Raw genomic sequence first — 27,242 nt, 5'->3', positions numbered from 1 at the left:
GCACTAGGAATCAATGCGCCAAAGCATGGGTAACAGCGACTACACTGACAGCTGTAGTCGCTGTTACCCACTACATCGACAGACCGCGGCGGCTGCATTTAGATGTAGGCGAAATGCAAAAACTCCTGTGTGCTTGCGTTGTAGCGCATGTTAAAGAACCATAGGTGGTCAACATTAATCCGGAGCCCTCCACTACGGCGTGCCTCATAATCAGAACTGGTTTTCGCATGTAAAACCCCAGAAAGAAGAAGACTAGTAAGGTGATCGTCACGTATCAATGTCGTCAGTAGAAACGTAAGGTTTTCGTCAGGTATCAATGTCGGGAAAACGTTATGACCAATCGCGGAGGACTGATTGCAGAAATGGAATAGAAAAGTTGGAAATAGCTTTAAGAGTCATAGCGCCCGGGAACTGCGCACAGTCACCAATTTACTAGCTGAATGTTGTTATTTTATGGGCGGTGCACTGCGTGTGCTGATTTTCTTTCCTTAGTGCACTTTTTTTTAATTCATTTTCTATGAACATTGCAACATACAGCCATAAGTTGCGCTTTTGTCCTTGCATGTAATGTTATTACCGAATCGTTTTCTCCACACTGAGTCGGCAATGAGGGCATGTTACCAGTAAATGTATTATAAGTAGGACTAGGTCTGCGGCCCTATGCTAAAGAAGAAGAAAACGCATCAATTGTCTCATTTTTCAATCCGTTACCCTTTCCTCCTAGTACAGGGTAGCAAACCAGACGTACGTCTGGTTAACCTACCTGCATCACCTACTCTCTTTTCTTTGTCTCTGGTGTACAAATATTGAAGATTTCGAAAGAGGTTCATTGTCAAATGCGCTTTTTCCGTGGCATGCGATTATCGTTTTTGAACGCATAAAACTAGTGTACCAAAATGTGATAAGAAAGAAGGCAAACGTTTTTGCCACCTTCCTTGTCGGTTTGCCGCCTTGTCCCCCTACGTTTATTTAATACTGTAATGCGGGCTGGGAAGTGGAAATATTTATTCAGTGCTTGCATGCTTTTCTTCTTTCATAATGAGACTTCAATGTGGAGACCCACACGGCGAATGTCACAGGAGTCTGTAAGAAAACGAAAAGGAAAAAATGTCTCACTATGACGTTATTCCGCTTTGAGCAGTTGATAACTGCTCAAGCAAAGACTTCTTTGCCTAATCCTCCTGTGTTTGGCGCACTTGTATATATGTACGAAGAGTGAAATTGGGTTGGGGTGCATACGGCAGGCATTACCAAATCCTGACTGCGAGATTACCACTGTCGTTGAAAAGTAAAGTGTACAATCATTGCATTCTACCGGTGCTAACATATGGGCAGAAGCTTATACCTCTGCCACACGAGCACGCAAAAACTCTTTTACGCAAGCGGTACTTTACCACGTTGAAAGACTTTTGAATGAAGAGGTGTTGCGCAGCAGACACACTGCGCCGACGATCTCCTTTTAGTGTTTCCTTCTGGACACGCTACCGAAAGCGTGGCGCTAGCATTCGAACCAATATCGACCAAAAAAAATATGTATCTCGAAATATAAAGTGAAAACTTATCGTTTACACGTTTTTCAAATAAATTTAACATAAGAAACGGTAATATAAAGACTTATTTTAGTAGTTTAAAGAGCTTCATCCGTGACATCCCCAGCCCGTTTGACCTGCTTACGAGAGTACAGAAGAAAATGAGCATTACTGGGTTTACTACACCTTCTGCGAGACATAAATTTATTTTTTTTGATGAGTCTAGGCGACAGAAAATTACGCGTTCGATTATTTTCTTTATTATATGATAATTGCTGGTGCCCACTGGTTTCGAGGATACTCCTTTTCGGCCGTAAAGGAGATCGGCGAACTCCTCTTCAAGAAAAGACCGCTTCTGAAAAAGAGATCGCTCCCTGTCGTGTGTCTGCGGGCGAAACTCTTTTTCGGGAGAAGTCTTTTTGCTCAAAAGACTTTCGAGTGCCCGTGTGACAGGGGTATTAGAGGTTATTAACAAAGAAACTTGAGAACAAGTTAAGGACCGCACAAAGAGCGATGGAATGAAAAATGTTAGGCCATAACGTTAAGCGACAGGAAGAGAGTGGTGTGGATCAGAGAGCAAACGGGGATAGCCGATATTCTAGTTCACATTAAGTGAAAAAAAAAATGGAGCTGGGCAGGTCATGTAATGCGTAGGATGGATAACCGGTGGACCATTAGAGTTACAGAATGGATACCAAGAGAAGGGAAGCGCAATCGAGGACGGCAGAAAACTAGGTGGGGTGATGAAGTTAGAAAATTTGCAGGCGCAAATTGGAATCAGCTAGCGCAAGACCGGGGAAATTGGAGATCGCAGGGAGAGGCCTTCGTCCTGCAGTGGACATAAATATAGGCTGATGATGATGATGATGTACGAAGTTGACATGTGCGCCGAATGCAAATACCAGTGAACCGGTTTATATAACCCTTGTTTGGAGGGTGGGGCTGCCCGACGAGGTAGTGCCAGTAAGCGCACTTCTGCTACGCGTAACAACAAAAAATAAAAATAAATAAATTGCTACATAACGCATATAAAGTACACTTACAGGTATCTCTCAAGCACCCCAACCTGCTAATGAAACAGCGCATTATATTGAACGGATAGTTTGATTTACTCGATATTCTTTGATATAAGTATTCCGCCTGGGCTAGTCATCCATGGTGGGTATGTACCACTGTGACAAAATAGGTTTAAAATGACTAAATGTAGCTAGATATGTGTTTTACTCTTCCGTGCACACTCCGGCGGCTGCTGCGTACGGCGCGGCCGCGCCGACCTCATCTTCAATGCGATCTGCGATGAGGACAAAGTGTCACTAGTGCCGGTAGCTTCGTATGCGCTGTGCTTTCGAAGTTTAGTTCGCGTTGAAGTGAGAGACAGCACGAAGGTCAATTCGTTTGCTGCTGCTGCCGCGCTTCCTGACTGCCGCGTTTTGACAGCGTGTCTCGCGGTCATCGCGCGAGATGTGTTAGTAAGCGGGTTAGTCATCGAGCGAGTTGGTAAGCGAATTTTTACAAGTTTCTATGGCCGATAAAACTACTGTACTTAGTTCGTATCATCATCATCATCATCATCATCATCATCATCATCATCATCATCATCATCATCCTATATTTATGTCCACTGCAGGACGAAGGCCTCTCCCTGCGATCTCTAATTACCGCTGTCTTGTGCTACCTGATTACAACTTGCGCCTGCAAATTTCCTAACTTCATCACACCACCTAGCTTTCTGCCGTCCTCGACTGCGCTTACCTTCTCTTAGTATCCATTTTGTAACTCTAACAGCCCGCCGGTTATCCATCCTACGTATTACATGAGCTGCCCCATTCCATTTTCTTTCCTTATGTCAATTAGAATATCGGCTATTCCCGTTTGCTCTCTGATCCACACCGCTCTCTTCCTGTCTCTTAACGTCACACCTAATATTTTTCGTTCCATCGCTGTTTGTGTGGTCCTTAACTTGTTCCCGAGCGTCTTTGCTAACCTCCAAGTTTATGCCCCATATGATAGAATGCAATGATTGCGCCCTTTCCTTTTCAACGACAGTGGTAAGCTCGCAGTCAGGATTTGGCAATGCCTGCCGTATGCACTACAACCCAATTTTATTCTTCTGTAAACTTCCTTCTCATGATCAGGGTACCCTCTGAGTAATTGACCTAGATAAACATGCTCCTTTACAGACTCTAGAGGTTAACTGGCAATCCTGAATTCTTGTTCTCTTACTAGACTATTGAACATTATCTTTGTGTTCTGCATAATAATCTTCAACCCCACTCTTACATTTTCTTGGTTAAGGTCCTCAATCATTTGTTGTAATTCGTCTCCATTGTTGCTGAATAGAACAATGTCATCTGCAAACCGAAGGTTCCCGAGATATTCGTGTTGATACTCATTCCTAAGCCTTCCCAGTCTAAGAGCTTGATTACTTCTTCTAAGCATGCAGTGAATAGCATTGAAGAGATTGTGTCTCTTTGCCTGACCCCTTTCGTGATAGGTAACGTTCTACTTTTATTGTGGAGGACCAAGGTAGCTGTGGAATCTTTGTAGATATTTGTCAAAATATTCACGTATACCTCCTGTACTCCTTGATTGCGCAATGCCTCTATGGCTGCTGGTATATCTACTGAATCAAATGCCTATTCATAATCTGTGAAAGCCATACTATAGAGAGGTTGATTGTACTCAGCAGATTTCTCGATTACCTGGTTGATGACATTGATATGATCCATCGCATATAAAATATCCCTTCCTGAAGCCAGCCTGTTCTCTTGGTTGACTGAAGTCAAGTGTTGCCATAATTCTATTGGAAGTTATCTTTTTGAATATTTTATACAATACTGAAAGCAAGCTCATGGGCCTATAATTCTTCAATTATTTAACGTCTCCGTTCTTATGGAATAATATAATGTTGGCATTTTTCCAGTTATCTGGTATATATACATACGAAGTCGTGAGACATTGCGTATAAAGGGTCCAAAGCTTTTCAAGCATGATATCTCCTCCATCTTTGATTAAATCGACTGTTATTCCATCTTCTCCAGCAGCTTTATTTTCTTAGTTGGTATAGCTGTCTACTAATTTGCTATCGGTATCGATGCTTTGCCTTTCGGGCGAAAGTACGACATTTTTTTCTTCTTATGATATTTTAGACGGAACGTTTGTATCTAGTTCATCAATATGAAATTTGATGACTTACCAACATGAGTAGCAGGAAAAACATGAAAGTCGTGGCCTTCCTGTAGCCGTAGGTGTCCATTAGCTTTCCCAGCTATGGGATCTGTGACTATGGAGCTGTGGATGAACGTGCAATAGCATTGTAGTAACTGATGAAGGTGCATTGCTGCATTCAAGAGTTGACTCGAAATGGGGCTGATATGTGTATGTTAGTGTGGTAAAAGCCACTCGCGCACGTTCAAGTAGACCTTTGGTAAGAGTTCTGATCGCTTTGGACAATGTTTTGATTATATCCTGGTGAAAATAATAGTCGACTTCTTTATTAGAAATAATTGGGAGTAGTCTACTTTAAAGGATACGAAAGAAATTACAGTTCGCCGGCACATGTTTGATACTGTAACTAAGCGTGAAAGAAAAATGAGAACTAACTGAAGTTGATTCAGCGATGATCAGCCATAGCAGAGGGCTTATATGAGTGGCAGTTTTGATTAGAGTAGCTAACAGACTTGCTATTTCAAAGAAATACGTGTGTTTAAGTTTGGTCGAAGCAGTCTTATTATAATCATTACGTTCGTGGGAGAAACAATCTTTTTGTTTGAATATAAGTAAGGATACAAGTTTTTTTATAGGAGAAAATGTTCCCTCACCCCGAAACCATGAATGTGAACACCGTGCTTGACACAAATCCATGGGTAGTAATGTCATCCGGGTAGTACATTTCCCTGTAAACGTCAGAGGCACGGTTTTCAATGATACAGTAGACCAACAAAATATTGTTAGGTAATTTCATTAGGACGTGTTGCATAAGATTAGCGGACACCACATGTTACAAGGCATACATGTAATATATAGAATAACGTTCCTTTCGTAATGTTTAAGACTGCATGAAAGGATGTGAAAAGTGAATAATTTGTTTATACTGTGTCTCAATAAAACACGTGCCATGAAATTGGAAATCAAAAGGTAGCGTTTGTGTAAGCCGCAACACCTGAATATGGTCATGTCATCCTGGTAGCCAAGTTGGTAGCGTATATGAAACTCGCCACTAGAGATATTCGATTCTCGCACCACTGTTTATGTTTACTTGAAGTTGTTGGTTCCAAATTTTCTGTGTCCTGTCCCGAATGTGTTGTGCAATGCACTCTGTTTTCCTGATCACTTTGGCTTACGGAAGGTACTAGATATTGTGTGTTCGAAGTTCTATTTCAGTGATGCGTTTATTTCACCTCTTTTTTTCTAAAGGAAAAGAAAACGTTTGTAGTTGTTGAGATGCTCGCGACTATAGATGCCACGATTTTCAATCATAATCAAATAAGTGAACATTAAAAGACGTACGTGGCTCGCCGGAGGGCTTGGTGGTATGCGCACACAAATAACGATGACATGCCCACTCCTAGCAGCACTTGTGACGCATAAACAAGTCCTAAGTTCCTATGTAAAACAGAAATTGTGAGTTTTGCACGACAAAGGTAGAACGAGTCAACAAAGTTTCTTGAAAGCTTGGCGCGTGCAACGTTGCTTCAGAAGGCAAAAATATGCATGACCCGTGCGCCATAAGTTATTCATGAAGAACCATTCAGCCAAAGAAAATTTTATATAAAGAGAGAAACGGGACAGTGCTTCAGCAAGTCAGCAAAACAGTATAGCAACAGCATGCCATGATATCCTGAGCAAGTACGGCAATTAGTTTGCTGTCCATCGTGAAAAGAAGTTTTTACCAATTGAAATGCTTGAAAAGACCAGCTTCCGCATTCACAAAATTGCCCTTACGTAAGTACCATCTACGATTTGCCATCCCCACGGCAATCGTTTTATTATAGTATAACAACTGGCGGGCGCACCAGTGATCTGTTAGTGAGAAAGCGCTCTTACGTTAGAGAGTAAGAGAAGTTTCGTCTATACGGGCTCAGCGTTCTTGGGGAAAGCAAAACCTAAGCAGGAAATCATGGAAGGGCTTTTGTTAAGCAAAGCTAGTGATAAGTAAGGCAGTGCACCATCTTCTGCAGTGTCCGATTCGGAAAGTAAATCGCCGCGGTAGCTCAACGGCTACGGCGTTGCGTCGCGGGCTTGATCCCGGCGGCCGCATTCCAATGGGGGCGGAATGCGCTTAAGTTCTCTGCATTGGGTGCATGATACAGAACCCAGGCGGCGGAAATCAATACAGAGTTAACCACTGCGGTGTGCCTCATAATCATATCGTGGTTTTGGCACGTCAAATTCTAAAATGACATTTTTGTGCCACCACGTGTGACCTTGTTCGAATGCTTGGTCTGTTTTGGTGATCCTTAAACAGAAACTAATACAGGCTATCGTTATTTGAGATAATATCCAGTTAATAGCGCTTGGCCTAAGTTGTGCCATTATTTCTCATTTTGCTTGTTTTCGTCGCACTGTTTCAGGTATTCAATACGATGAATAAGCTACCACTCAATAAGATGATATGACCATGGTTTTGGAAGCCTTCTGTTAAATATCAATGAAGCAGCTTGCATCAAAGTTAGCACACATTTCAGTTGTGTACAAAAGTATGCCAAGAGAGGGGTTAAGTCACCGGCACCCAGAGTGTTATCGATTGAATTGTTATCCGTTTGTGGTAATCATAGTGTTCGCGACTTGGAGAAATCACCCCCGACCATGCTGAAAAGGTCTGTTAGCGGCAGCGTCTGCCTGACTCTCATTTTAAAAGTGAACGTTCATATTTCCTTGAACACGTTTGAAGCTGACACAAGCTTGAAAACCTTCCATTGATTCAGGCTATTGTCCTTTTTTACCACTAAGGCCGCGTTTAAAATTCATTCATTTTTTTCTTTACTAAAAATGGATAACAAAAGCAGGACATATTTATCGACGGCAGCCATTGGTCACCCTTTCAAACTCATTATCTATTTAAGAGCTTCGGTCGAAAGCGCTCAATGTCATTCTCAGTCGAGCGCAGACCTGCTGGACTCGTAGAAAGAAAGGTTTAAAGAAAGCCATACCGTTCCAGCTGTATTAATATTACCGGTCCTATGATGAGATATCCAGTCAGCGTAAGTAGGTGTCCGAGGAAGGCATATAATGCCGTGACCTAAATGTAGAAAAATTAAGCAACACAAAGAAAACGTAATAAGGAAGCTGTAAAGATGCCTTCATAAACTTCTGTTCCTAAGACGTCTTTTCTGAAATGTTAATCTCCATTCACGTAGGTTGTCAGCTGTAAACAACATTCTCATTGACAAACAAATTATTCAAGTCTCTCATCGGGACAAAATATAGAACAAAAATAAAGACATTGAAAGCTGCAGGTAGGTGACTAAAACACTTCGTTTTTTGAACGGTGCTGCTTCCTCTAGGTTCTTGTGCTCGCCATCTTGTGTGCCAAGATTACGGACCCTATGTGGGCCGCCGGTAGCATTTCTGAGTCGACTGTGTTATGAAAAGGCTGCTTTTCGTTGACATACGCGGTTTCGTATGTGCAGCCACTGCTATGCTTGAAAATTCCATTCATGATTTACATAACTAGGTGCTTTATTCTTGAGTATGAACAGGATTTCTTACAGTGAATATGCTTTCTACATATGTCATTTATATACCAATGGATGTCTGTCGACCGTGACAAGATATTTGGGTCGCTGATCTAAGGCGTAGAATACTGAAGTTATTTACCTGTAAGTGACAAAAAGTAGCAGCGAGTGCGCAGCCAAAGACGTAACTCGCGAACTGAACTGCAAACACTGTTCCCCTAACAGTCACACTTGTTTGAAACTGGAACAAAAAAGTAAGTACAAAAATATCACAAAAGGGAGAAGAAATATTTATAGGTTCTTATCTTGCACGCTTAATAATGGATGTTGCTGTAAGGAATTAACATGAGAAATAAACTACCCTTATACCGAGGCGACCATTATGATGCTAGTGTAGTAATGTGGCACTCCGGTTGCATGTAATCGTAGTCGTTGATGCGGAGGCTTCAGCGGCAACGCTGTAGTTCTGTGACTAAGAAAATTTGGGCAATTCCAAGCACACACACGGAGATGACTAAAACTTAGATTTCAGCATGTAGCTGTTAATCCATTCACAAAATGGCAATCATTAGACGGCATATAAACAAAATAGCGCACGTTAGAAAAACAAATCCATGTGGCTCATTTTCCATTAATTCGCTGTTTGTCTCTCTTATGTTCTGATTACGCATAGTCAGCTGATTATTGCTCCCTAAAACACGACCACAAAACACATGCAGACTGAATAATGCCATATTTACCTTGGTTGTGATGCTCTTGTTCTTGTTTGCTTCTACATGTAATATACATATTTGTAAGCACATTCTCTCCCCCGACTAGACGCGCAAGCCGTATGAGATCACTGTCAGGCCACGGATGTTGTAACTAGCGCGATAGCACCGTCATTATCACACCTACAGATACATGTAGCGCGTTCTCTATTTGTCGCCATGATCACCGCCTGTTGAAAAAGTGACGATCACGCCCTATTGGTCCCGATTGTTCACGGATTCGTTTGATCGACTTACTACCGATCGCGCTGTCAATGTGGCCGCTATTGTGGTTAATTTGCACATGCATATTGTGGGCATAAGTCCGTCCAATAAAGAATTTCTGTGATTGAAGTTCGTGCTATAGGCTCACCACCAGTCATAAGAATAGCAATCAAGGAACGCCAATGGAGATTGTTGGTTCATGTTACAACACACAGGGTAGGTAGGGTTAAATCGGGCTTAACTGGCGAGATTGGAAGAGGAGGTTTCGAATGCGGTGAGGGGGAGACATTAGATCATCTGCTCCTCAGCTGATCGCACACCGAGGCGCAGAGAAGTACTGACCGCTTATTTGAAATTTGTGGCTCGCGGCTGACAAAACTGCAGCCCGTTTCTCGCCGCAGGCACATCCAGATGCTGGGCTCGGGCGCATGAAAGTCTAGTGACATCTTTAGATGTCGCCGGGATCACTTAGGGCCTCACGTTATACTGTGCCTGACCACGCGACAGCACAGAATGTCCACCAACGAAGCAAGGCCACCGGATCCCCAGAACTCACTCTCTCTTTTCCTGTCTACAGTCCAAGCTCCTCTCTTTTTTTCATACCTAATTACCTTCACTCCCATTCCTAGCCACTTATTCTGTTTACCGTACTTTGGCCGCGGTATAGTTCAGGTGCCCGCAAGGTCGTGAGGCAGTTACGGTGCCCGTGGCCACACACTTTCCTCTTCTACACGTCAACTATATATCTTTCTCTACCCCCTTTCTGTTGTCTGCATTATCAATCAATCAATCAATCAATCAATCAATCAATCAATCAATCAATCAATCAATCAATCAATCAATCAATCAATCAATCAATCAATTAATAATCAATCAATCAATCACCTGTACGATTTCGGCTACTTCGTTTTAATTACATAAAAATATTACTTACATAAAAACATGAAAAAGTATGAGGATGAAAGCACACTTTAGCATGCGCAAACACTGATACACACAGGAGGAAAAAGAAAGACTAGACATCAACAACGAACGCGAGACACTTCCTAAAATCGCATTATCATAACATTGCAATTTACAACACGAGTGCCATCTATGTTCGTGTTGAAGAATGACGAATCGGTCATCCAAGAGATCAAGAGCAGAACGTTCGCTCACCTCTTCGAGGCTCGGCTGCAATGTCGGCTCATTAAAGGCTGATATGACCCACACTGTTGTGAGCGTAACCATGTGAGCTAAATACAGCGGGTCGCGCATTAGATTCGAGTACTTCGGTTTCACAGATTCTACCTTTTGGTCGATTGGAGATGGCACTAAAGGACAAAGCAAAACCAGACACAAAAAGCTTTGAAACACACACACACACACCCACACACTCACAGAAATACTATCATGCCGAATACTGCGCACGAAATGTAAACAGGACATGATGCTTGGATAGAAACTGCTCTGTCACTAGACTTTGCGGAAGTTCCCATCTGTTGCGCAAATTACAGTGGTGAGCACGTCAATGCCACGAATGCGCATGGGTACACGTGTCTCTATTTTCTACCAGACAGCGAGCTGGAATACGCTTAACTCGGAGAAATATACTTTATTTCTGTGCGGTGTATTGCGTACTCGGTCTGGATTATTAAGATAAGAGACATAAGCATACTTACTGCTGTTAATTTTTAATGCAAGCTTTGTATTCCAGGGAAAAGAAAGCATAAGGATCGCTGACATGACGAAAAATGGCAGTGGGTAGGCCCAGATCTAAAGATGGAGTGATAAAGAAAGGACCACAGAAATTAATCAAATTGCTTTTTGCGATGATATTTTCTTAATGCTTCAGGAGTGAGTGTATGTTATCGATGCACTAACTCAACTTTTTTGCCCCCGATGCACTTTACCTATTCTTTTTCAGCTCTTCTATTTTCACCTTGCTTTCGTTCGCCAACGAGCGGCATCTGGCAGCGATTTTCACCTCACGTTCACAAATGTACTCTAAAATAATGCAAAATGGGGGCAATTTCGTATCATGTGACGATCCTAAATACATTGCATATCGAATTAACTTAAACAACTGCTTGTCGCTAATGAAATACTTAGTTTCACTGAAGACCTGCATCGAGTTCTTGAAATCATTCAAGTCGGTACTCTCATGTTTACATTTTGCCAAGTGTGTTTAAATAGCTTTTGTTGCTATGCCTGCGTTTTGATATGTGCTGGCTCCATCAATCATCATCATATCAAGAAAAGAAGACAAGATGGATATAAAGAAAAGCCTTCTGCTCCGAAGTAAGAGCACTTACGTCAATCATCTTTCCTCCAAGGGCGGATCCAATCATGTTGCCTGTTCCCCAAGAAATTTCTAACGCCGCCTGCGAGGTTTTCATCCATCAGCACTTACATGTTTGCTGTCATGATAACATTGAACACGACTTCACTGTTAAGGACAAGCATATCATTTGTTGGTTTTCTTAACCGTAGAAGTTTGATCACACATTCAGTGCGAGTAATATTTACAAGCGCTTTCCCTTGCCTTGACTATTCAAGAATACTGTACCCGACATCAGCTTTAAGAGGAAGCTTTAGCTCAGGGCCAACTCGCATATTCCTGTGCAAATACAGGTAAAATGCAGAAATAATTTTGTGAGACAACCGCTAAACCCATTCGAATAAAATTTGTATCAGTTCAGAGTGAAAATAAAAAAAATAAATAATGGGGTTTTGCGTGCCAAAACCACGATCTGATAATGAGGCACGCCGTAGTGGGCACTCCGGAATAATATGGACCACCTGGGGTTTTTTAACGCGCAACTAAATCTAAGTACACGGGTGTTTTCGCATTTCGCCCCCATTGAAATGCGACCGCCGTGACCGGCATTCGATCCCGCGTCCTCGTGCTCAGCAGCCCAACACCATAGCCACTGAGCAACCACGGCGGGTTGAGAGTGAAAGTTCTAGCAACTCTGAAAGTTGAATTTTGACTTATAATATTGAACTTTCTATAAAAATTGCGAGAAATTGGTAAGCTTAAAAAGAAAAGCGGGCTCATCCCGTAATCGAGAGTGGATGTAAGCGTGAAATGAGTATACCCTATGGCGTCTTTTGCTGCCTGTGGTGCCGCCGCCTCCAACCGCTTTTCTTCTTCCAACAGTGCAGCGCGCTCAGCGTCTGTCGCTACTTTTTCTTCTTGTCGCGGACTGCTCACGACTCGCGGACCGCTGGCGTTCAAAAGAGCGCAGGAAACCTCTCTATCTGCCTTTTGAACGTCGCTGTTGGAAATGACAAATCAAACTTCAGCGTACTAGAAGTTACAGCTTGAGTAATATTGTCAACAAACATTAGGAAGAAATCGTAAGCAATATTTTTTTTTGTAACTTCTTTGGGAAGTATCTAGCGTATGTAATGTGATCCTGTACACAGGGTTGGGGGCCAGAGACCGCATTTCCTTAACTTTTGACTGGTTGCCCAGATGTTCTCGCAACAATGCGCGGGTGACCTCGTTTAAGTGCCCGGATAATGGCTCTGGCTTTTGGCTCAAGGTCACTTGATGGTCGCCGACAACAGAAGCTAAAAGCATTTCATGCTTAATAAAGCCGCGAACACCCATGTGCTTGCGTTGCAGTGCACGTTCAAGAACTCCAGGTGGCCAAAATTAATGCGAAGCCCTCCACTACGGCGTGGCTCATAATCGGGACTGGTTTTGGCACGTTAACCTCAGAAATGAAGTTTACAAATTCGTAACTTTGCGCCAAAAAACAGATATCGCACTGCTATTAGCTGACCTCTTAGAGGATCTCAAGCGGATAAATGTGATATATAAATTTATAGTTCACTTGAAGTTGATAAAATGTTTACGAGGGTTTCGAAAAGTCCTACTCACGAATTAGTGATACATTTCAGAGCGGTGCATGATAAACCAATTTTGTAAGCTTTAGAGTAATAATGTTTTATTAGGTGTAGTTTACAGAATTCTTCACTTGTTATTTATTGCTGAGTCACAGAGTTGTAAACTTGATACGTGACGTTCTCGATATTTTGCAATTTTTCAAATGTTTTTCTAAGATTTTGATGGCATGAATTAAAAATTAACATCTTGCACTTGCTGAATTTTTACCTTTTTTTTAAATACAACAATACCAATGAATATCGATTGGGCAGTGGATGCCAAGAAAAACTATTTCTCCGTTGCCATGTGTTTAGATAGGAGCTGCCTAGTTAAACGTTCCTCTTAACATACTATCGTTATTTAGAGGCATTCGATTAACAGCGGTACTCTTTAGCATTAGTGCTTTATTCAACTACAGTGTCATAAATAACTTTTATTATACTTGCTTTGTTTTCTTGAAACAGGTCCATAAAGACATATCCACGAATAAAATTGGCTATAACTTATAGATATAAACATATCAGCCTCATATAGTTTTGTTTTTCAAGTGCACCTAATATACAAAAGCAACAGCACGCAACATGGCGGTGACACATAAAGACTTACGATTATGAGTCCAGGATTTTTGCTAAACTTGTGTGTCACTACCGAGAAGAGGCTGACGAAGTACAGTCCGACAGCGAAGCCTCCCAGAAGGACCGTGGCAAGCGAAAGCAAGAACAGCGACTGACTTCCCGACGACCAATATAGAGAGCTGCGCAAATATACGCACAACGTTACTTGTGGTAATTGTTACAGGGAGTCCTTAAACACCACCATCTACAGGGAGTCCTTAAACACCACCACCAGCAGGGTTGATCAAATGCAACATTTTGAAGACATGGTCGACTGGGAAACGAATGTCAATGCAGACTATAGCTCAAAACAAAGTATAAATGGAAGTATATTTTTGTCATATACAAGATCAACATCAACTCGTAATCCTGGAGTTTAAATCCCGAAAACAATCTTTTACGCGTACGCTAAAATATGAGGAGAGAGGAGGGGTGTTGATATTTGCAGCTGGATATAGCCCAGCATATACTGCCGGCGACTAATCCACCACAACGCTGCATTTGATGTCGTATGAGGGAATTTTATTTATTTTACAATCAGGCTGATTTGTAGTCGAATGCGGACATTCTTGAATGTCCGCATTCATCATAAATGCGTCATAAATGCACACGCCCCACACCATCCCTGACTAAAGCTGACTGCTCCCACTACTCACTACGAATGCTATTCCGTTCGCAGTGCTCCGAAAATATCTCCTGGGTTCTTTCCCGGGGAGAGATGAAGATAGGAAGTGACGTCACGGACTTATACTTCTGGAGTATTACCATTCATAGTGTCTCCACGGCTACGTCGTTCTGCGGCTGCGAAGGCCTAGGATTTGAATACTGGCCACAGCCATTGCATCGTTGTTGGAACAATATGAAAAAAAATGCTCATGAACTAAATAATGTTTCATGAACTAAATATCCCAGTCGACTCAATGTTGCTCCTGAGACACCCGCTCTGGTTTCTGTAATGGCTTGTATGTATGGCTCTGTCAAAAAAAGAAAAAAAAGAACCCTACACAATACTACATGTTTGTCTGCTAAAAAAGAGATCGGCGTATACGTATTACGTGTGTATTGAAAACTGCAAGATAGTTAAAGAAATACTTCCTCACAAATCTAAATCACGGGAACGGTATGGCCATCCGTACAGCGAATTTTTGTGTAGTGAAGAAGTTAACACCTTTTGTTAATCAGACAAGGAAGACTTACCCTTCTGAAACGGAAAAAATAAAGGCTCCTGCCTGTCCGATTAGATAGCACGTCTGTGGAGACGTCCATTGAAGCTGTGAAAAAAAAAAATGGCATAGTCTACGTACTTTCCGAAAGTGGAACAAACTGGATAATTACGTGATTTGCATATCAATTCAAGACTTGCAAGATGGCCTTGTTGGTAGTTAACAATCAATAATTCACATAGTTTTTAATACCTTTTAAGTTTGATCTGCGTCTGTCTCCCTTAAGAAATGTAATGTGGTAGTCCGTTTTCGAGTATAATTAGAAACTTAGAATTATACTATCAGAAACTGGGATAACTTACAGTGTAAACGTGTATCACTATTACACATCGCGTGTATCAAATGTATCACGTTTTTATCATTATTCAATATCTGAGGTGACTTGGAAAAAAGAAGGATGTCGTACCATTCTGTCTCCCAGGACCGAAGCGAGGAACATTGCCGCTTTGAAAGTTGAAAAGACCAGTCCACATTTCCAAGCCGGTATGTCTCTTTCTGTTGCCTGTCGGGTTGAAAACAGAACTGAACAGTGCTTATTCTGCTTTCATCGCATTACATGTGTAGCCGGCACCTGTACCTTGCGGGTGCCGAGACTTTCATCTGAATTTGTACTCACTGCTTGGCAAGCGACTGGCCAAACCGTATTTATTGGTATTCTTACTTTAGTAAAGAACTTCTCAAGGGTAAACAACTCCGGTTCACTAAAATTGATGCATTAGTGTGCGATAACTAACGAAACCTCCTAATAGTTGACTGAATTGGGCGTACTTATCAGAGGGAAACACAAATCAGATGGAAAAGCACACACACACACACACACACACACACACACACACACACACACACACACACACACACACACACACGCACACGCACACGCACACACACACACACACACACACGCACACACACACACACACACACACGCGCGCGCGCAAACACACGCACGCACGCACGCACATAGGGATGTGTGAATATTCGAAAATTTCTAATAAAAAATCGAATGGTGCCCTACTCTATTCGGTCTTCGAATCGAATAGCCACTATTCGTAAATGCCAATATCTTTCGAATATATCTCGAATATTCTTCGAATATTACAAAACGTCAGCTGCGCCCAATTAACCTAAAATTGTAGCAGAAGTATGGTAAATTTTCACCCCCGAGGGCATATAGTATAGAGGTAAAACATGACAATTTGCGTAGTGTGGCAGGGAACGCCACTTAGCTGGCCATACTTTACACGCTGTACGGTGATCATTCGCACTCTCTCTGAAGAGCCCTGTGCATGCGAAGAAACTATTTGTTTGCTCCTAATGCTCCATTTGTGCATTTAATACACAGCGCTCATAGCACACTGTGTAATGACAGAAACTTGCTAATTTTCAGTGTACTGGAATGTCAATATCGTAGTGTATTAATTGTGATAACGGCTATTTATTATTCGAAAACTATCCGAAAAGTATTCATATTCGGTTCGATTCAATTCTCTTTTGGCACTATTCGATTCGTAGTCGATTCGGTCTCAAAAATCATTCTTCGCGGACCCCTGCACAGCCAAACTTGCTTAACGTTCACAAAAAAAGTTGCAGTGGCTTAGCTCGGCTATGCCAGGATATACGTAGCGTTAGCAAAGGTTCAGCTGATTATTCTTAGCTTTCCTGGTTGTCTAGATTGTCAAGGATTAGCTTGATTGTCATGCTTACTGCTGCTCCAATGACACACACGCGGTATACGTATTATGTGGCACATGTATTCATTCCTCCTACGCTCAACCGCTAATTGCCAGGCAACTACTTCGGGCTCCGATGAGTCAAGCTTCTCCGTTCTTCTGCGCTGTTGAGCAGCATTTGCGCTCTCCTTCTGCTTGGCTATACCACACTGGCAAACGCCAGTCAGAAGCGCAGCGGCTCCAGCGCAGTGTCAGACGGCGACTGCGCAGCGAGCGCGCGCCCGGCGCCGGTGCGTCTACCACAGCTACGACGTCACTCCTCTGGAATGCGCAGACCGGCGGCGGTGAGTCGCGCGCGGCGGCGGCGGAGCGCGCGAGAGGTGCCGGCTCCGGTGGCTCCGGTGCGCAAGCTGTGTGACATCACTGATCCTTGCGCATGCGCAGCACGGCTCTAGATGTGCCGCGCGAAACGGGCTTGGCTAGGCCAGTGTAGCTAACGCTACAAAAACTTTGGTTCATCTGGTAAGGGTTTGTAGCACCTGAAACGGCGCTGGATAGCGAGCTGCCTGCAAAATGCTTCGCGTAACATAACACTGATTCCCACAGGATCTGCATAATATTTCTTCACCGAAAAGTGAGTGCCATTGCTCACCAAGTGTTCTCAATCATTTCAACCCAATTTACTTCGATGTACGAGTAAGGGTGGCTGCATCACTGCAATTGTCCTTTAACGCAAAATCAGCAAGTAACCGCTTGCAAACATATCGCGTCTGCCATTTGTACCATCGCTACAGATGCGCAAGTCAGAAGCTGTGTTCTCTGAATCAGCACCAATTTACTTCGATGTACGAGAAAGGGTGGTTACAGCACTGCAATTGTCCTCTAACGCACCAGCAGCAATAAGCGCACACATATCGCGTCTGTCATCTGTACCATCGCTACAGATGCGCAAGTCAGTGGCTGTGTTCTCTATGGAATCGCACAACGAAACATCAAAAGCTACCTAAATATATTCACCGCAACAAATATACAATGCCAAGCGCATCCCTGTATATACAGAATAGAGTTCTTTGACTATTTCTTTCATTTAAAAGCGACTAGATTTCTTTGGCTTTTCCCCTATTTTTGTACTGCGAATTGCTCCGCTAAGCGCGCTTTCTTTCCCGTTACTGTACGGAGCTCCCTACGTTACTGAGTTGCGGTCACGTTCGTCGCCCGAATGCCAAGTATAATAACGCTTTCAGACGCACGTGTTGTTGCGCGAAATCCTTGTGGTGTCTGAAGTGACGTAGTCGGTGGTACCGCTGTGTCGCGTTTTACCGCCGCCTGTGCTTGCGGTTCCAGGCGGCATTTGTCCGATGTGCGTCTCTTGTCGGGATGCTCCGAAATGTAGTAATCTTCAATGGGGGTGGAGGGGAAAGCGTCTTTATTCTAAAGATCAAATACATACTGGCTTACGGGCCTGGGTCTGTCTCCCATTTGGGTAATACACACTTCAATACCATACAATTGCCAACATATTTGTGATCACTTGCACTGTTCCTACAAACAAGCCGTGGTGGCGTAGTGAATTTGGCCTTGCGCTGCTAGGGCGCGGGATCGAATCCCGGCCGCGGCGGCCACATTAAGATGGGGGCGAAATGCAAGAACACCCGTGTACCGTGCATTCGGTGCACGTTAAATCACCCCGGGTGGTCGGAATTAATCCGGGGTCCCTCATTACGGCATGCCTCATAATCATATCGAGGTTAGGGCACGTATATAACTTCAGAATTTAATTTAATTTAATTACCTGCTCATAAAGCGCTCAGCGGGCACCGCTTCTGCGGTGGCCTGCCTTAGTACAGAAATAAAAGTATTTTTTTTCTCTTTTGCGAAATTCGGCAGGGTTAAGGATACAAACCTGCCAGCTTCAACTACATGTATGCAATGACTGTGCGGTTATTGCTTCTGCGGATATTAGGCGAACTGACGATGAGGTGGACTTGTGATTGGTTGATTCTCGCGTCGTCATGTTTCATTCTAAAGCAAAGCTTTCATAGCATTTTCCCTCGACATTGGGGGTTCTGGTTGCTGCCTGCTGTCTGCTGCCTGGCCGAGTAGACACAAGATCCTTACCCTTTATCGCACTACCACCGCACTATATCCACTACACACTACCCACTAGGCCTACTCTAGTCCTGGCTTTAGGCGACACTATGACCCCATAGATGGCGCCTAAGACTGTCGCAGCTTTAGGGTCCTTGCGGCATGGGGAAATTACAGGCAAGAAATGAACAAGAAGTCTACAACAAAAGTATCCGAGTGTGGAGGTCGCTTGCAACACTTCAAAGCTTGTCAATAATTAAATTAGGCCTAGGGTACATTGAGTGCGGAAGAGACACAGGCCCGAAAGAAGCGTCGATCAGACCAAGAACGCATTCGCTACGCTGCAAAGCGTGGTGCCGAACGCGAGCGTGTGCTGGCTGTAAAGAGGAACTACGACGCCTGACGGCCATGCGCAGCAAAGAACGTGGTGAATATTGCACCCAGAAGCGGGAAGCGGAATAATAATGCTTCTTGGCGGGCATGCGTCCCGAGGAGCGTGTTGAACATATTGCATAAACATCTGCTTCATTACTGTTAGGCTTACATAAGACTTCCTTTAACATTTTCGTAGGAATTAAAGAAAGTGAATTTCTGCATATACATGGGATCGGCCGAATTTTCTTTTTCTCTTCTCTCCTCTTGTCTTACTTAACGTTAGGCAGACTTTCGAAAACTTACAATGCATTCTACAGAAGCAAAATTTGAGAATTGTTGTTCACAGTGACAGCGCGCATATCAGGATATCTTCTACATTCTGCGTATTCAAGGTGGTTAGATAATGATAATTAAGAAATTTCTTTAATACAGATGTTTTCGGTTGTCCAAATGAGAACGTTTCTAAACGTCGCCGTACACCTCTCAAATTTAGTTCTAGTTCCGGCTCAACATTTCGCACAGCCATTAATTTTTATTGTCTTTCGCGCTGATTAAAAAGCGCGTGAAAGTAAAGAAATGACGCTCCGCGACCAGCTTGTGCGCCGCGACAGCAGAGCACTCTGCAGAGTGCTCTGCCGGACTATCATGCGAGTCAGGTTAGTTCAGCTGCAGGCTGTCATAGCCTGCAGCTGAACTAACCTGACTCTCATGATAGTCCGGCGTCTTCGTCAAGAATATCTAGAGATGTTTCTTTTGCAACGTAAGCTGTTATGGGCTCATTCCAATAGCCGTTTCGGTTCGCGATGGTGTCCGTCGCCGGTGTCGGTAACCGCTATCGCCGGAAATGCGAAAAAAAGTACCAAGTTCCCGCCGGGATCAAACCTGCGCCCGCTGCGTGGGAGTCAGTTACTCTACCACTGAGCCACGCAATATTTTTTTCTTTATTGCCGGAACTTTCACTTTTCAAACACCAGTTGCATCAATTTTTGCCAAATAAAGCAATACATAATTATGCATATACACATACTTTCAAACTTGCATGCATACATGTTCTGCGGTCAGCCACATTTTGGCTGGCATTGTCATGTGATGTTTAAAATCCTTTTAAAGTTGCGAGGAGCTCAATCGTCGTCAGCCAATCCGGGGGGCATTCTTGATCTTTAATTACGTCGATGAATTTGGAAACACCCTCCCGGAAAAGTAGTCGTGCAGGACTTCGGTCGAGCTCCCCCCCCCCCCCCAAAAAAAAAAAAAAAAAAAAAAACCTGCCATTCGAGCCCGCCGCAAACAGTGGAAAACCATTAGCATAATGAGGTCCAAAGGCAGTCCGTCCTCATGTTCTATAGTTAAAAAATCTAATACCTAATGAATTTAAGAGCAATTCTTTCTGTAGTGTTCTTTGAAGAACGTCCCAAAAATAAGCCCCTTCCCAACAATGCAAGAAAAAAAAAAACGTGGTAGATTGTTTCCAGTTGTTTACATATACGGCACATTGCTCCCCAAGGTAAATAAAAACCCTTCTCTTGTAGAAATTAAGGCCCGTACCGGCAAAGTCTCGGTATGTAACTTAAAGAAAACAGATTTTGTACCTGGCTGCACCTGCATTTTTTTTAACACGCTTTAAAACTTCAGGTCCATGTCCCCCACTTTTTATGGCTCTGTACATAGGAACCGGTGTGATCATGTCAAGTGTATCCCTGTATAATTTCTTCTGTAACACCGAAAAAGGTAATCATTAGAAAAACGTACGGCCAGATAAACGACGCTGTCAACTACTTCTCTTAGGTACCCTCGAAGAGCACCAGGCATACTTAAATTTCTTACCACATAAGCCAGCAGATGCTTGCTCAGTCGCAACTGGCACATTTTTCGCAGAAAGGGGTCACGCACCTCTCGAAAGAAAGTAAACCTGCTCACTAGCTGTTTCACAAAAAGATGTGACAGGCCCTACGTCTTTGACTCGCTTAAAAAAGCTCATACGGCTACATCTATCCCATTCTGATGCCCAAATGAACACAGCAAAAACTGTGTGAATCCTTTGCACATTTATACGAGAACAACAGAAAACTTGCATACCGTACCATATCTTGCTTATCATTGTGCATAACTTTCATACATCTGAGCCACGCAAGAGCTTGCTGTCAGGCAGCTGACAAATGCCCTATAAACGCACCCTATACTCCATCTCACAAGCTGCTGTCAGCACTGCGGAAGCTACATGAATTCTTAGCCAATAGGAAGGCCGAATGCCCCTCGAGATGTGCTCATTCGCGCCGCGTCGTCTGCTCAGCGTCGGCTTGCCATCCAGTTGCATGCTCCATGGTTGGTTGAGTAACGCAAAAAAATGTTTTCACGCCTTTACCATAAGCTGCGTTTACATGCATGCGCCTGCAGGGCTTCGCTTTACCTGTACGCTTTCCCTGCAGTTACCTCGCAGCCTCCATTGCAAGTAATAAGGACGAACGCCCTCATTAACGCTCACCTGCGGCACAGTGTCTGCTCGGCGTCTATACTTGTCATTTGCTAGCTACTGTCATCCAGTTCCATGCTAGAGCGGGCTAGTAAATTAACTATGCAGTGAACAATTAGGCCTTGATAGCGTTCCGCATCGTCAGGGCATCACCAGTGCTGATACTGTGGCGCCATCTGCTGACTGGAAGTCAAACTAGTTTTAAGGGTCGGCGCCGTGTATGTAGTCCTAGCAGCGCTCTGAATATCCGATCTCAATAATTACGACAAAACATACCTAATGCTTTGACCTGAGCTTGAGATGAGACTTAGCGATGACGGATGATGCCACTTGTTTCCTGCTGACAGGGTGGAGAGCCAGTAACAAGAGCTAATTCGGATCGAAGCGGGTGGTCGGCGCTGTATGGGTGCTGTCATGTTGCGCTAGGTGATCACGGATAGGGTGGATATTACGGTTACCAGTGGTAACTGCCATAGTAATTCTCAGTATAGGACGCGCATGCGCAAAGGTCCTAAGATGTCATGCATCGCTGTACCGGATCATGTAGCGAGGAAAAATAAAACTCTAGTGTAGAAAATAATAAGCCAGTTACGCCAGGAACTATATATATATGTATATATTATATATATATATATATATATATAACTGTCGAGGCGTACACAGGCAATATCCTTGCGCAGCGTTTTATATATATATGAAGCATCAAAACGACGGACACCGACCAAAATAAAAGCTAAACAACCAATAAAAACTGAGTAAAAGACGTTTCGGCTTCGCTACGGAAGCCTTGTTCACAATGGGGTGAAGGAAAATTTGTTGCAGCTTATGTACTCTTGAGCACGTGACGCAAACAGCGCGTGTACGACTGAGGGAGGGTTCCCTCACTTCGATTGAGCGTGTGACGTGTTTTTTTGTATCTCCAACGACTCTAGATAGAGACGTGATTTCAAGTTTCTTTCTTGGCCGATAATTCTTGACTTTTCCCAGTCAATCTTGTGGCCTGTTGCATCCGTATGTTCGGCAAGGGCATTCGAAACTATTCGTTTCTTTTCGACATTGTTCTGATGCTGCCGCAGTCTCTGTTTGAAGTTGCCCGATTCACCGATGTACGCGTAGTCGCTATATGCGCAGGGTATCTTGTAGACCACAGCCAGGAAACGATTCTCTCGGAAGCTTCTCCTTACCGCCCAGGAGTGCGTGCCTCAGCTTACACACAGGCACGTGTGCAACCTCAACGTCATAAGTGCGCAGCACACGAGACAAGGCCTCGCTTATCCCAGGAACGTAGGGTATGGCAGCACGTTTTCTTGGTCGGGGATTAGCCGGTCGGACGGAATCAGATAGGCGGTGTTCCACAGCATTCAAAAACGAAGTGGGATAGCCGCTAGCCGAGAGATTGCCACGCACGCGGTCCAAGTCTGTGGTACCGCCCTCTGCTTCGGTGCAAATGCGGTTCGCACGGTTGAACAGGGAGGCAACAACCGACCTTTTGTGAGCGTCCGGATGAACGGAATGAAAGTTTAGGTAGCGGCCAGTGTGAGTTTCCTTTCGGTATACGCTAAACGAAAGCGCTCCATCGCATCTGCTGACAAGCACGTCCAAAAATGGGAGACTATTGTCGACCTCCGTTTCTACTGTGAATTGGATGGCCTTTTCCTGACTGTTTAGGTGCGCAGTGAACGAAGTCAAAGCGCTGCGCCGAATCACGCAGAAACAGTCGTCCACATAGCGCAGAAAAACTCTTGGCCTGAGACTGAAGGAAGCGAGCGCACGATTTTCCAGCCATTCCATCGTCAGATTGGCCGCAGTCACTGAGACGGAGGTACCCATTGCCGTACCGTGGACTTGCCTGTAGAAGACCTTGTCGAAGCAGAAGTACGTGTTTCCAAGGCAAAAGCAGAGGAGCCTCTTGAGGTCAGGCACGTCAACGGGTGACCTGTCTGGCAAAGTCCTGTCAGATTCTAAAGCAGAAGTGCATGCTTCCACAGCCATGTCAGTCGGAATTGAGGTAAACAGCGACACCACGTCGAAAGAAACCATCACCTCGTCGTCGTCTAGTGTCACGTCACGAACTTTTTCAATAAAGTCGCAGGAGTTGCTCACATGCGTGGAGCCCTTTCCGACGAGTGGCGACAGGATCTGGTGCAGGTAGCCGGATAACTTGTAGAGAGGGGAGCGGGTGTAGTCAACGATTGGACGTATGGGGACATTAGGCTTGTGAACTTTCGGCAAGCCATAAAGCGCAGGTGCAGCACCGTTATGACAGAGAAGCTTATAATACAGGAAAAGTCAAGAATCATCGGCCAAGAAAGAAACTTGAAATCACGTCTCTATCTAGAGTCGTTGGAGATACAAAAAACACGTCACACGGTCAATCGAAGTGAGGGAACCCTCCCCCAGTCGTACACGCGCTGTTTGCGTCACGTGCTCAAGAGTACATAAGCTGCAACAAATTTTCCTTCACCCCATTGTGAACAGGAGGATGAACAAGAGGCGCGAGCTTGTTTCATCCCGACCAGACGGGCTTCCGTCGAACACACATATATATAAAACGCTGTGCAAGGATATTGCCTGTGTACGCCTCGACAGCTGGTGAGATGGAGTATAGGCAGGCGCGCAGGCTCAGACGACGACATGCGATTCAGACAAGGCGCGCAATCAACGCGATCCCGAGCCTCCGCCAGTATGGTGGCGCCATCTAGTTAAGATGCCTGCAAGCGCAGCGTGCCCGACATGTAAGTTGCATATAGCAGCAGCATGCTGCATGTAACTGGACCTGGTTAACTCAAACATGCTAGGCGACTATTTATCACTAGCCCATTTTGAAGATTGCAATAAAGAATCATCATCATCATAATCAACAACAGCAACAACAAGAACAACAACAACGTACCGTGCCACGGGTCAAGGGATGTGAAATGTACGCCACGTATTCTGGATACCTCTTCGGTACACGTTATGGCGTCTCCTCGCAACGTACAAACCGCTGCTGAAGAAACGAATCGTAGAGCTACGTACGTGCGCGGCTACAACCAGGCATCATGGGGCTCAGCAGACTGCTGTGCAGAGAGCATTACAAGCCGCAGCTTGCCATCGACGCCTGCGGACAGTTCAGATAGTTCTCGTCAAAACGAGGCGAACAGACTGCCGCGAAGACGCTGTTGTGCGTGGTGCCGAAATTGGAGCTACTCTTGAGCCGCTCCACCAGCTTACACTGCGATTGTGCTGCGTGTGCCGCGCAGGCCTGATACTTTTTAGGGGCGAAGCTCCTTAAGGCGGCACCCGTTCGTCCCTCGTCGTAGTAGTAGTGTGTAACCAGTCTGAGAAAAAAATTCCGAAGTTGTGTCCGTAGCACGGAATCGAACCAGGGACCCCTCGCTTCCGAGCGCGCGGCGTTAGCCCACTACGCCACGAAGCACACATAGACACAAGCACCACGATGGTAATAAATACCCAACATTAACGAAAGGCTGCGTTTCTAGCGCGTTTCTTACGCGTTTGTGCTAGCGCGTTACGGCCCGTGTAAGAAGCTGGTGTAAGACGCTGTGGCCTCTCCGCCTTACCTTCAACGCGTTTCGAACGCGCTGCCCAAGGCGGTGGCAAGTCAAGTTCAAGTCGAGGAGCGTTTATGAATACGGGGGGTATACTCTCTCAGCAGTCATGTGATGGCGTCGGCAAACGCGGTGCACGTTCCGGCATGTGTAAATGGCTGCGTAAGACGCTGTGGCCGCTCCCCCTTACTAGAGAGTACTGCACGTCTCTAACGCGTTTGTGCTAGCGTCCCCTTAAGCGGGAGATCCGATGATTCCCTCCGGAGCTTCGCCCACTCATCATCATTCACCCTGTGGATATGCTGTGATTTTTTCGTCATCAAACGGTCCTACATGAGAACTGCGGTCGCTTGTCAGTTTATCGTGAGAACCTGCGCTGTTTCAACTTAACAGCCTCACGCTGAAAGTGTGACTGCGAAAAATTCTTTGAATGCCAACATGCCAACATCATCGAAGCTGTTGTAGTATTGATGGATCTGCTAGGTAAGACATGATCGAATTTGTTTTCAGCGTTATTGAGGAGGGTGCGGTAGCAGCAAGGACGTAGTACTTTAGCGTTGCGACGTAAGGCCGTACGACTAGTATACGGTCACAGGATAAGTTGTCACTTTTGCGCACGGTCTTTTCATCGTGACGAAGTTTTACGCCATTGTCATTTAAGCTAAATAAGGCAATATTTACGAAGGGTAATTAATTTTAGCAAGGTGCTTTGATTTTAAATAATAGGGATGTGTGAACAGTGATTTTTGGACCTTAGTACCACAAGCGAAGTGAATTGCATCGAATATCGAATAGTTTTCGAATAGTTTATCATCATCATTATCAAAAATGATGATGATAATGGACAGCCGTTATCAGATATATTATAAAACGATGTTCACATCCTAGTATTCTTAAAGTGGGCTTCCGGCTGTCATTACATGATACGTTACGATGGAAGCGTTATAAAGTACATTATAACACTATAAAGTACGTTATAGTACGTTATAAAAGCACAAATGGAGCATTAGGAGCAAACAGGTAGTTTATTCGCATGCGCAGGATTCTTCAGAGAGTGCGAATGATCGCAGTATAGCCAGTGAAATATGGCTACCTAAGCGACGTAGCCTGCTCCATAACGGAAGTTCTTATGTTCTGTGTCTATACAATAACCGCGGGGGTGAAAATTAACTGTACTTTTGCTCTAACTTTATGTTTAAATAGGGGCAGTTGATGTTTTGAAATATTCGAAAAGTATTCGAAAAATATTCGCATTTACGCATAGTGTCCTGTCCGATTCGTTATTCGAAAGCGTCTAATATTCGCACAACCCTAATAAGTATAAGATTATGCCGTATTGCGAAAGTGACTGCGAACAGTATTGCATCACCTTCATCCGCGTAAGTATTTGTATTTTTTTTTTGTATGTTAGGTGCAAGGCTCTTGCAGCCGCAATGCAGCTGCAATTCTTCCCATCGCTAGTTTACTTGGTCTAGTGAGTGAATAATGGAGATAGATCGCTTCCTCCTGATATATATACTTACCAGCAACGGAAAGAACGTCTGCATTACACCTAGGAGAGCTGACATCCATATCTCCGTGTGAAGGAGGGGTACGATCCAATTGTAGCGTTTCCAGGCTGATTCAGAGTCCTTGGTGGTTTTCTCAACCTCAGGCTTCTTCTTCGGCTCAACTGCCCCGTAATACACCGGTGGTCCACTGTCAGCTGTCATTGGTGGAGCGCCCTGGTCTCATTGACACTAAAGTGCCGTCGGATGGACGAAAAAAAAAAAAAACAACGATAACGGATGAGTAGCAGGATGCGCACGCTATTTATAGAGCCGAGGGGCCCTCTAACCTAACATACGGAAGGCATTACTTGTATGTCGAGTTAAAGACCAGCTTATAATGACCGCTCATGTCGTGCTGTTCTCCTGTTCCTTTCCGCAGAGAATTGTTCGTACCACTGAGCTCTTGCTTACAGTGTAGGTAAAAATAGTACCCAACACGCTTCAATATGTCAACCTTGTAGCTGGCAGCCTGCATGCTGAGAGTGATCGCTGCGTGTGTTGCTGACTCAAGCTGTATTTCTAAAATAGCCAGTGGAAGCCCTAGTCCTTGTTACTACGCATATGCGGAACATTCACATGCGTTTTATAATGAAGGCTGCGTTTGGTTTCATGGAAATACTGCTGAAAATAATGCATGCCAAGAG

The 27,242-nt window shown here is 44.2% G+C and overlaps 1 protein-coding gene across 2 annotated transcripts; it reads right to left on the bottom strand.

The window, feature by feature from the left end:
• Positions 1-953: 953 nt before the first annotated feature.
• On the bottom strand, positions 954-26,981 carry LOC119460616 (uncharacterized). 2 transcript variants are annotated; one of them, XM_037721638.2, is made up of 13 exons: positions 26,572-26,981; positions 15,301-15,396; positions 14,869-14,942; positions 13,664-13,811; positions 11,475-11,543; positions 10,842-10,935; positions 10,339-10,493; positions 8,349-8,447; positions 7,682-7,770; positions 6,039-6,134; positions 5,351-5,425; positions 4,726-4,820; positions 954-1,083 (listed from the first exon to the last, which is right to left on the bottom strand). In XM_037721638.2, exons 1-13 carry the CDS (start codon positions 26,758-26,760, stop codon positions 1,034-1,036), a joined length of 1,329 nt encoding a protein of 442 aa, XP_037577566.1. In that variant the 5' UTR covers positions 26,761-26,981; the 3' UTR covers positions 954-1,033. The 2 variants fall into 2 exon arrangements, with proteins under 2 accessions (XP_037577566.1, XP_049529063.1); XM_049673106.1 differs by lacking the exon at positions 13,664-13,811 and having other exon boundaries at positions 26,572-26,748.
• Between the last annotated feature and the right edge of the window lie 261 nt (positions 26,982-27,242).

The sequence above is a fragment of the Dermacentor silvarum genome, chromosome 8 (genome assembly GCF_013339745.2).
Source record: "Dermacentor silvarum isolate Dsil-2018 chromosome 8, BIME_Dsil_1.4, whole genome shotgun sequence".
Lineage (NCBI taxonomy): Eukaryota > Metazoa > Arthropoda > Arachnida > Ixodida > Ixodidae > Dermacentor > Dermacentor silvarum.
This window is presented reverse-complemented; position numbering and strand designations above follow the sequence as displayed.

Excerpts from the sequence above, each read along its gene's own strand:
- LOC119460616 (XM_037721638.2), bottom strand. The coding sequence starts at position 26,760 with ATGACAGCTGACAGTGGACCACCGGTGTATTACGGGGCAGTTGAGCCG. Across the intron at positions 14,943-15,300 it reads CGGTCCTGGGAGACAGAATG|CTTCAATGGACGTCTCCACA; the intron begins GTACGACATCCT and ends TTTTTTTCACAG. Across the intron at positions 11,544-13,663 it reads AAAATCCTGGACTCATAATC|GCGGCGTTAGAAATTTCTTG; the intron begins GTAAGTCTTTAT and ends AAAACCTCGCAG.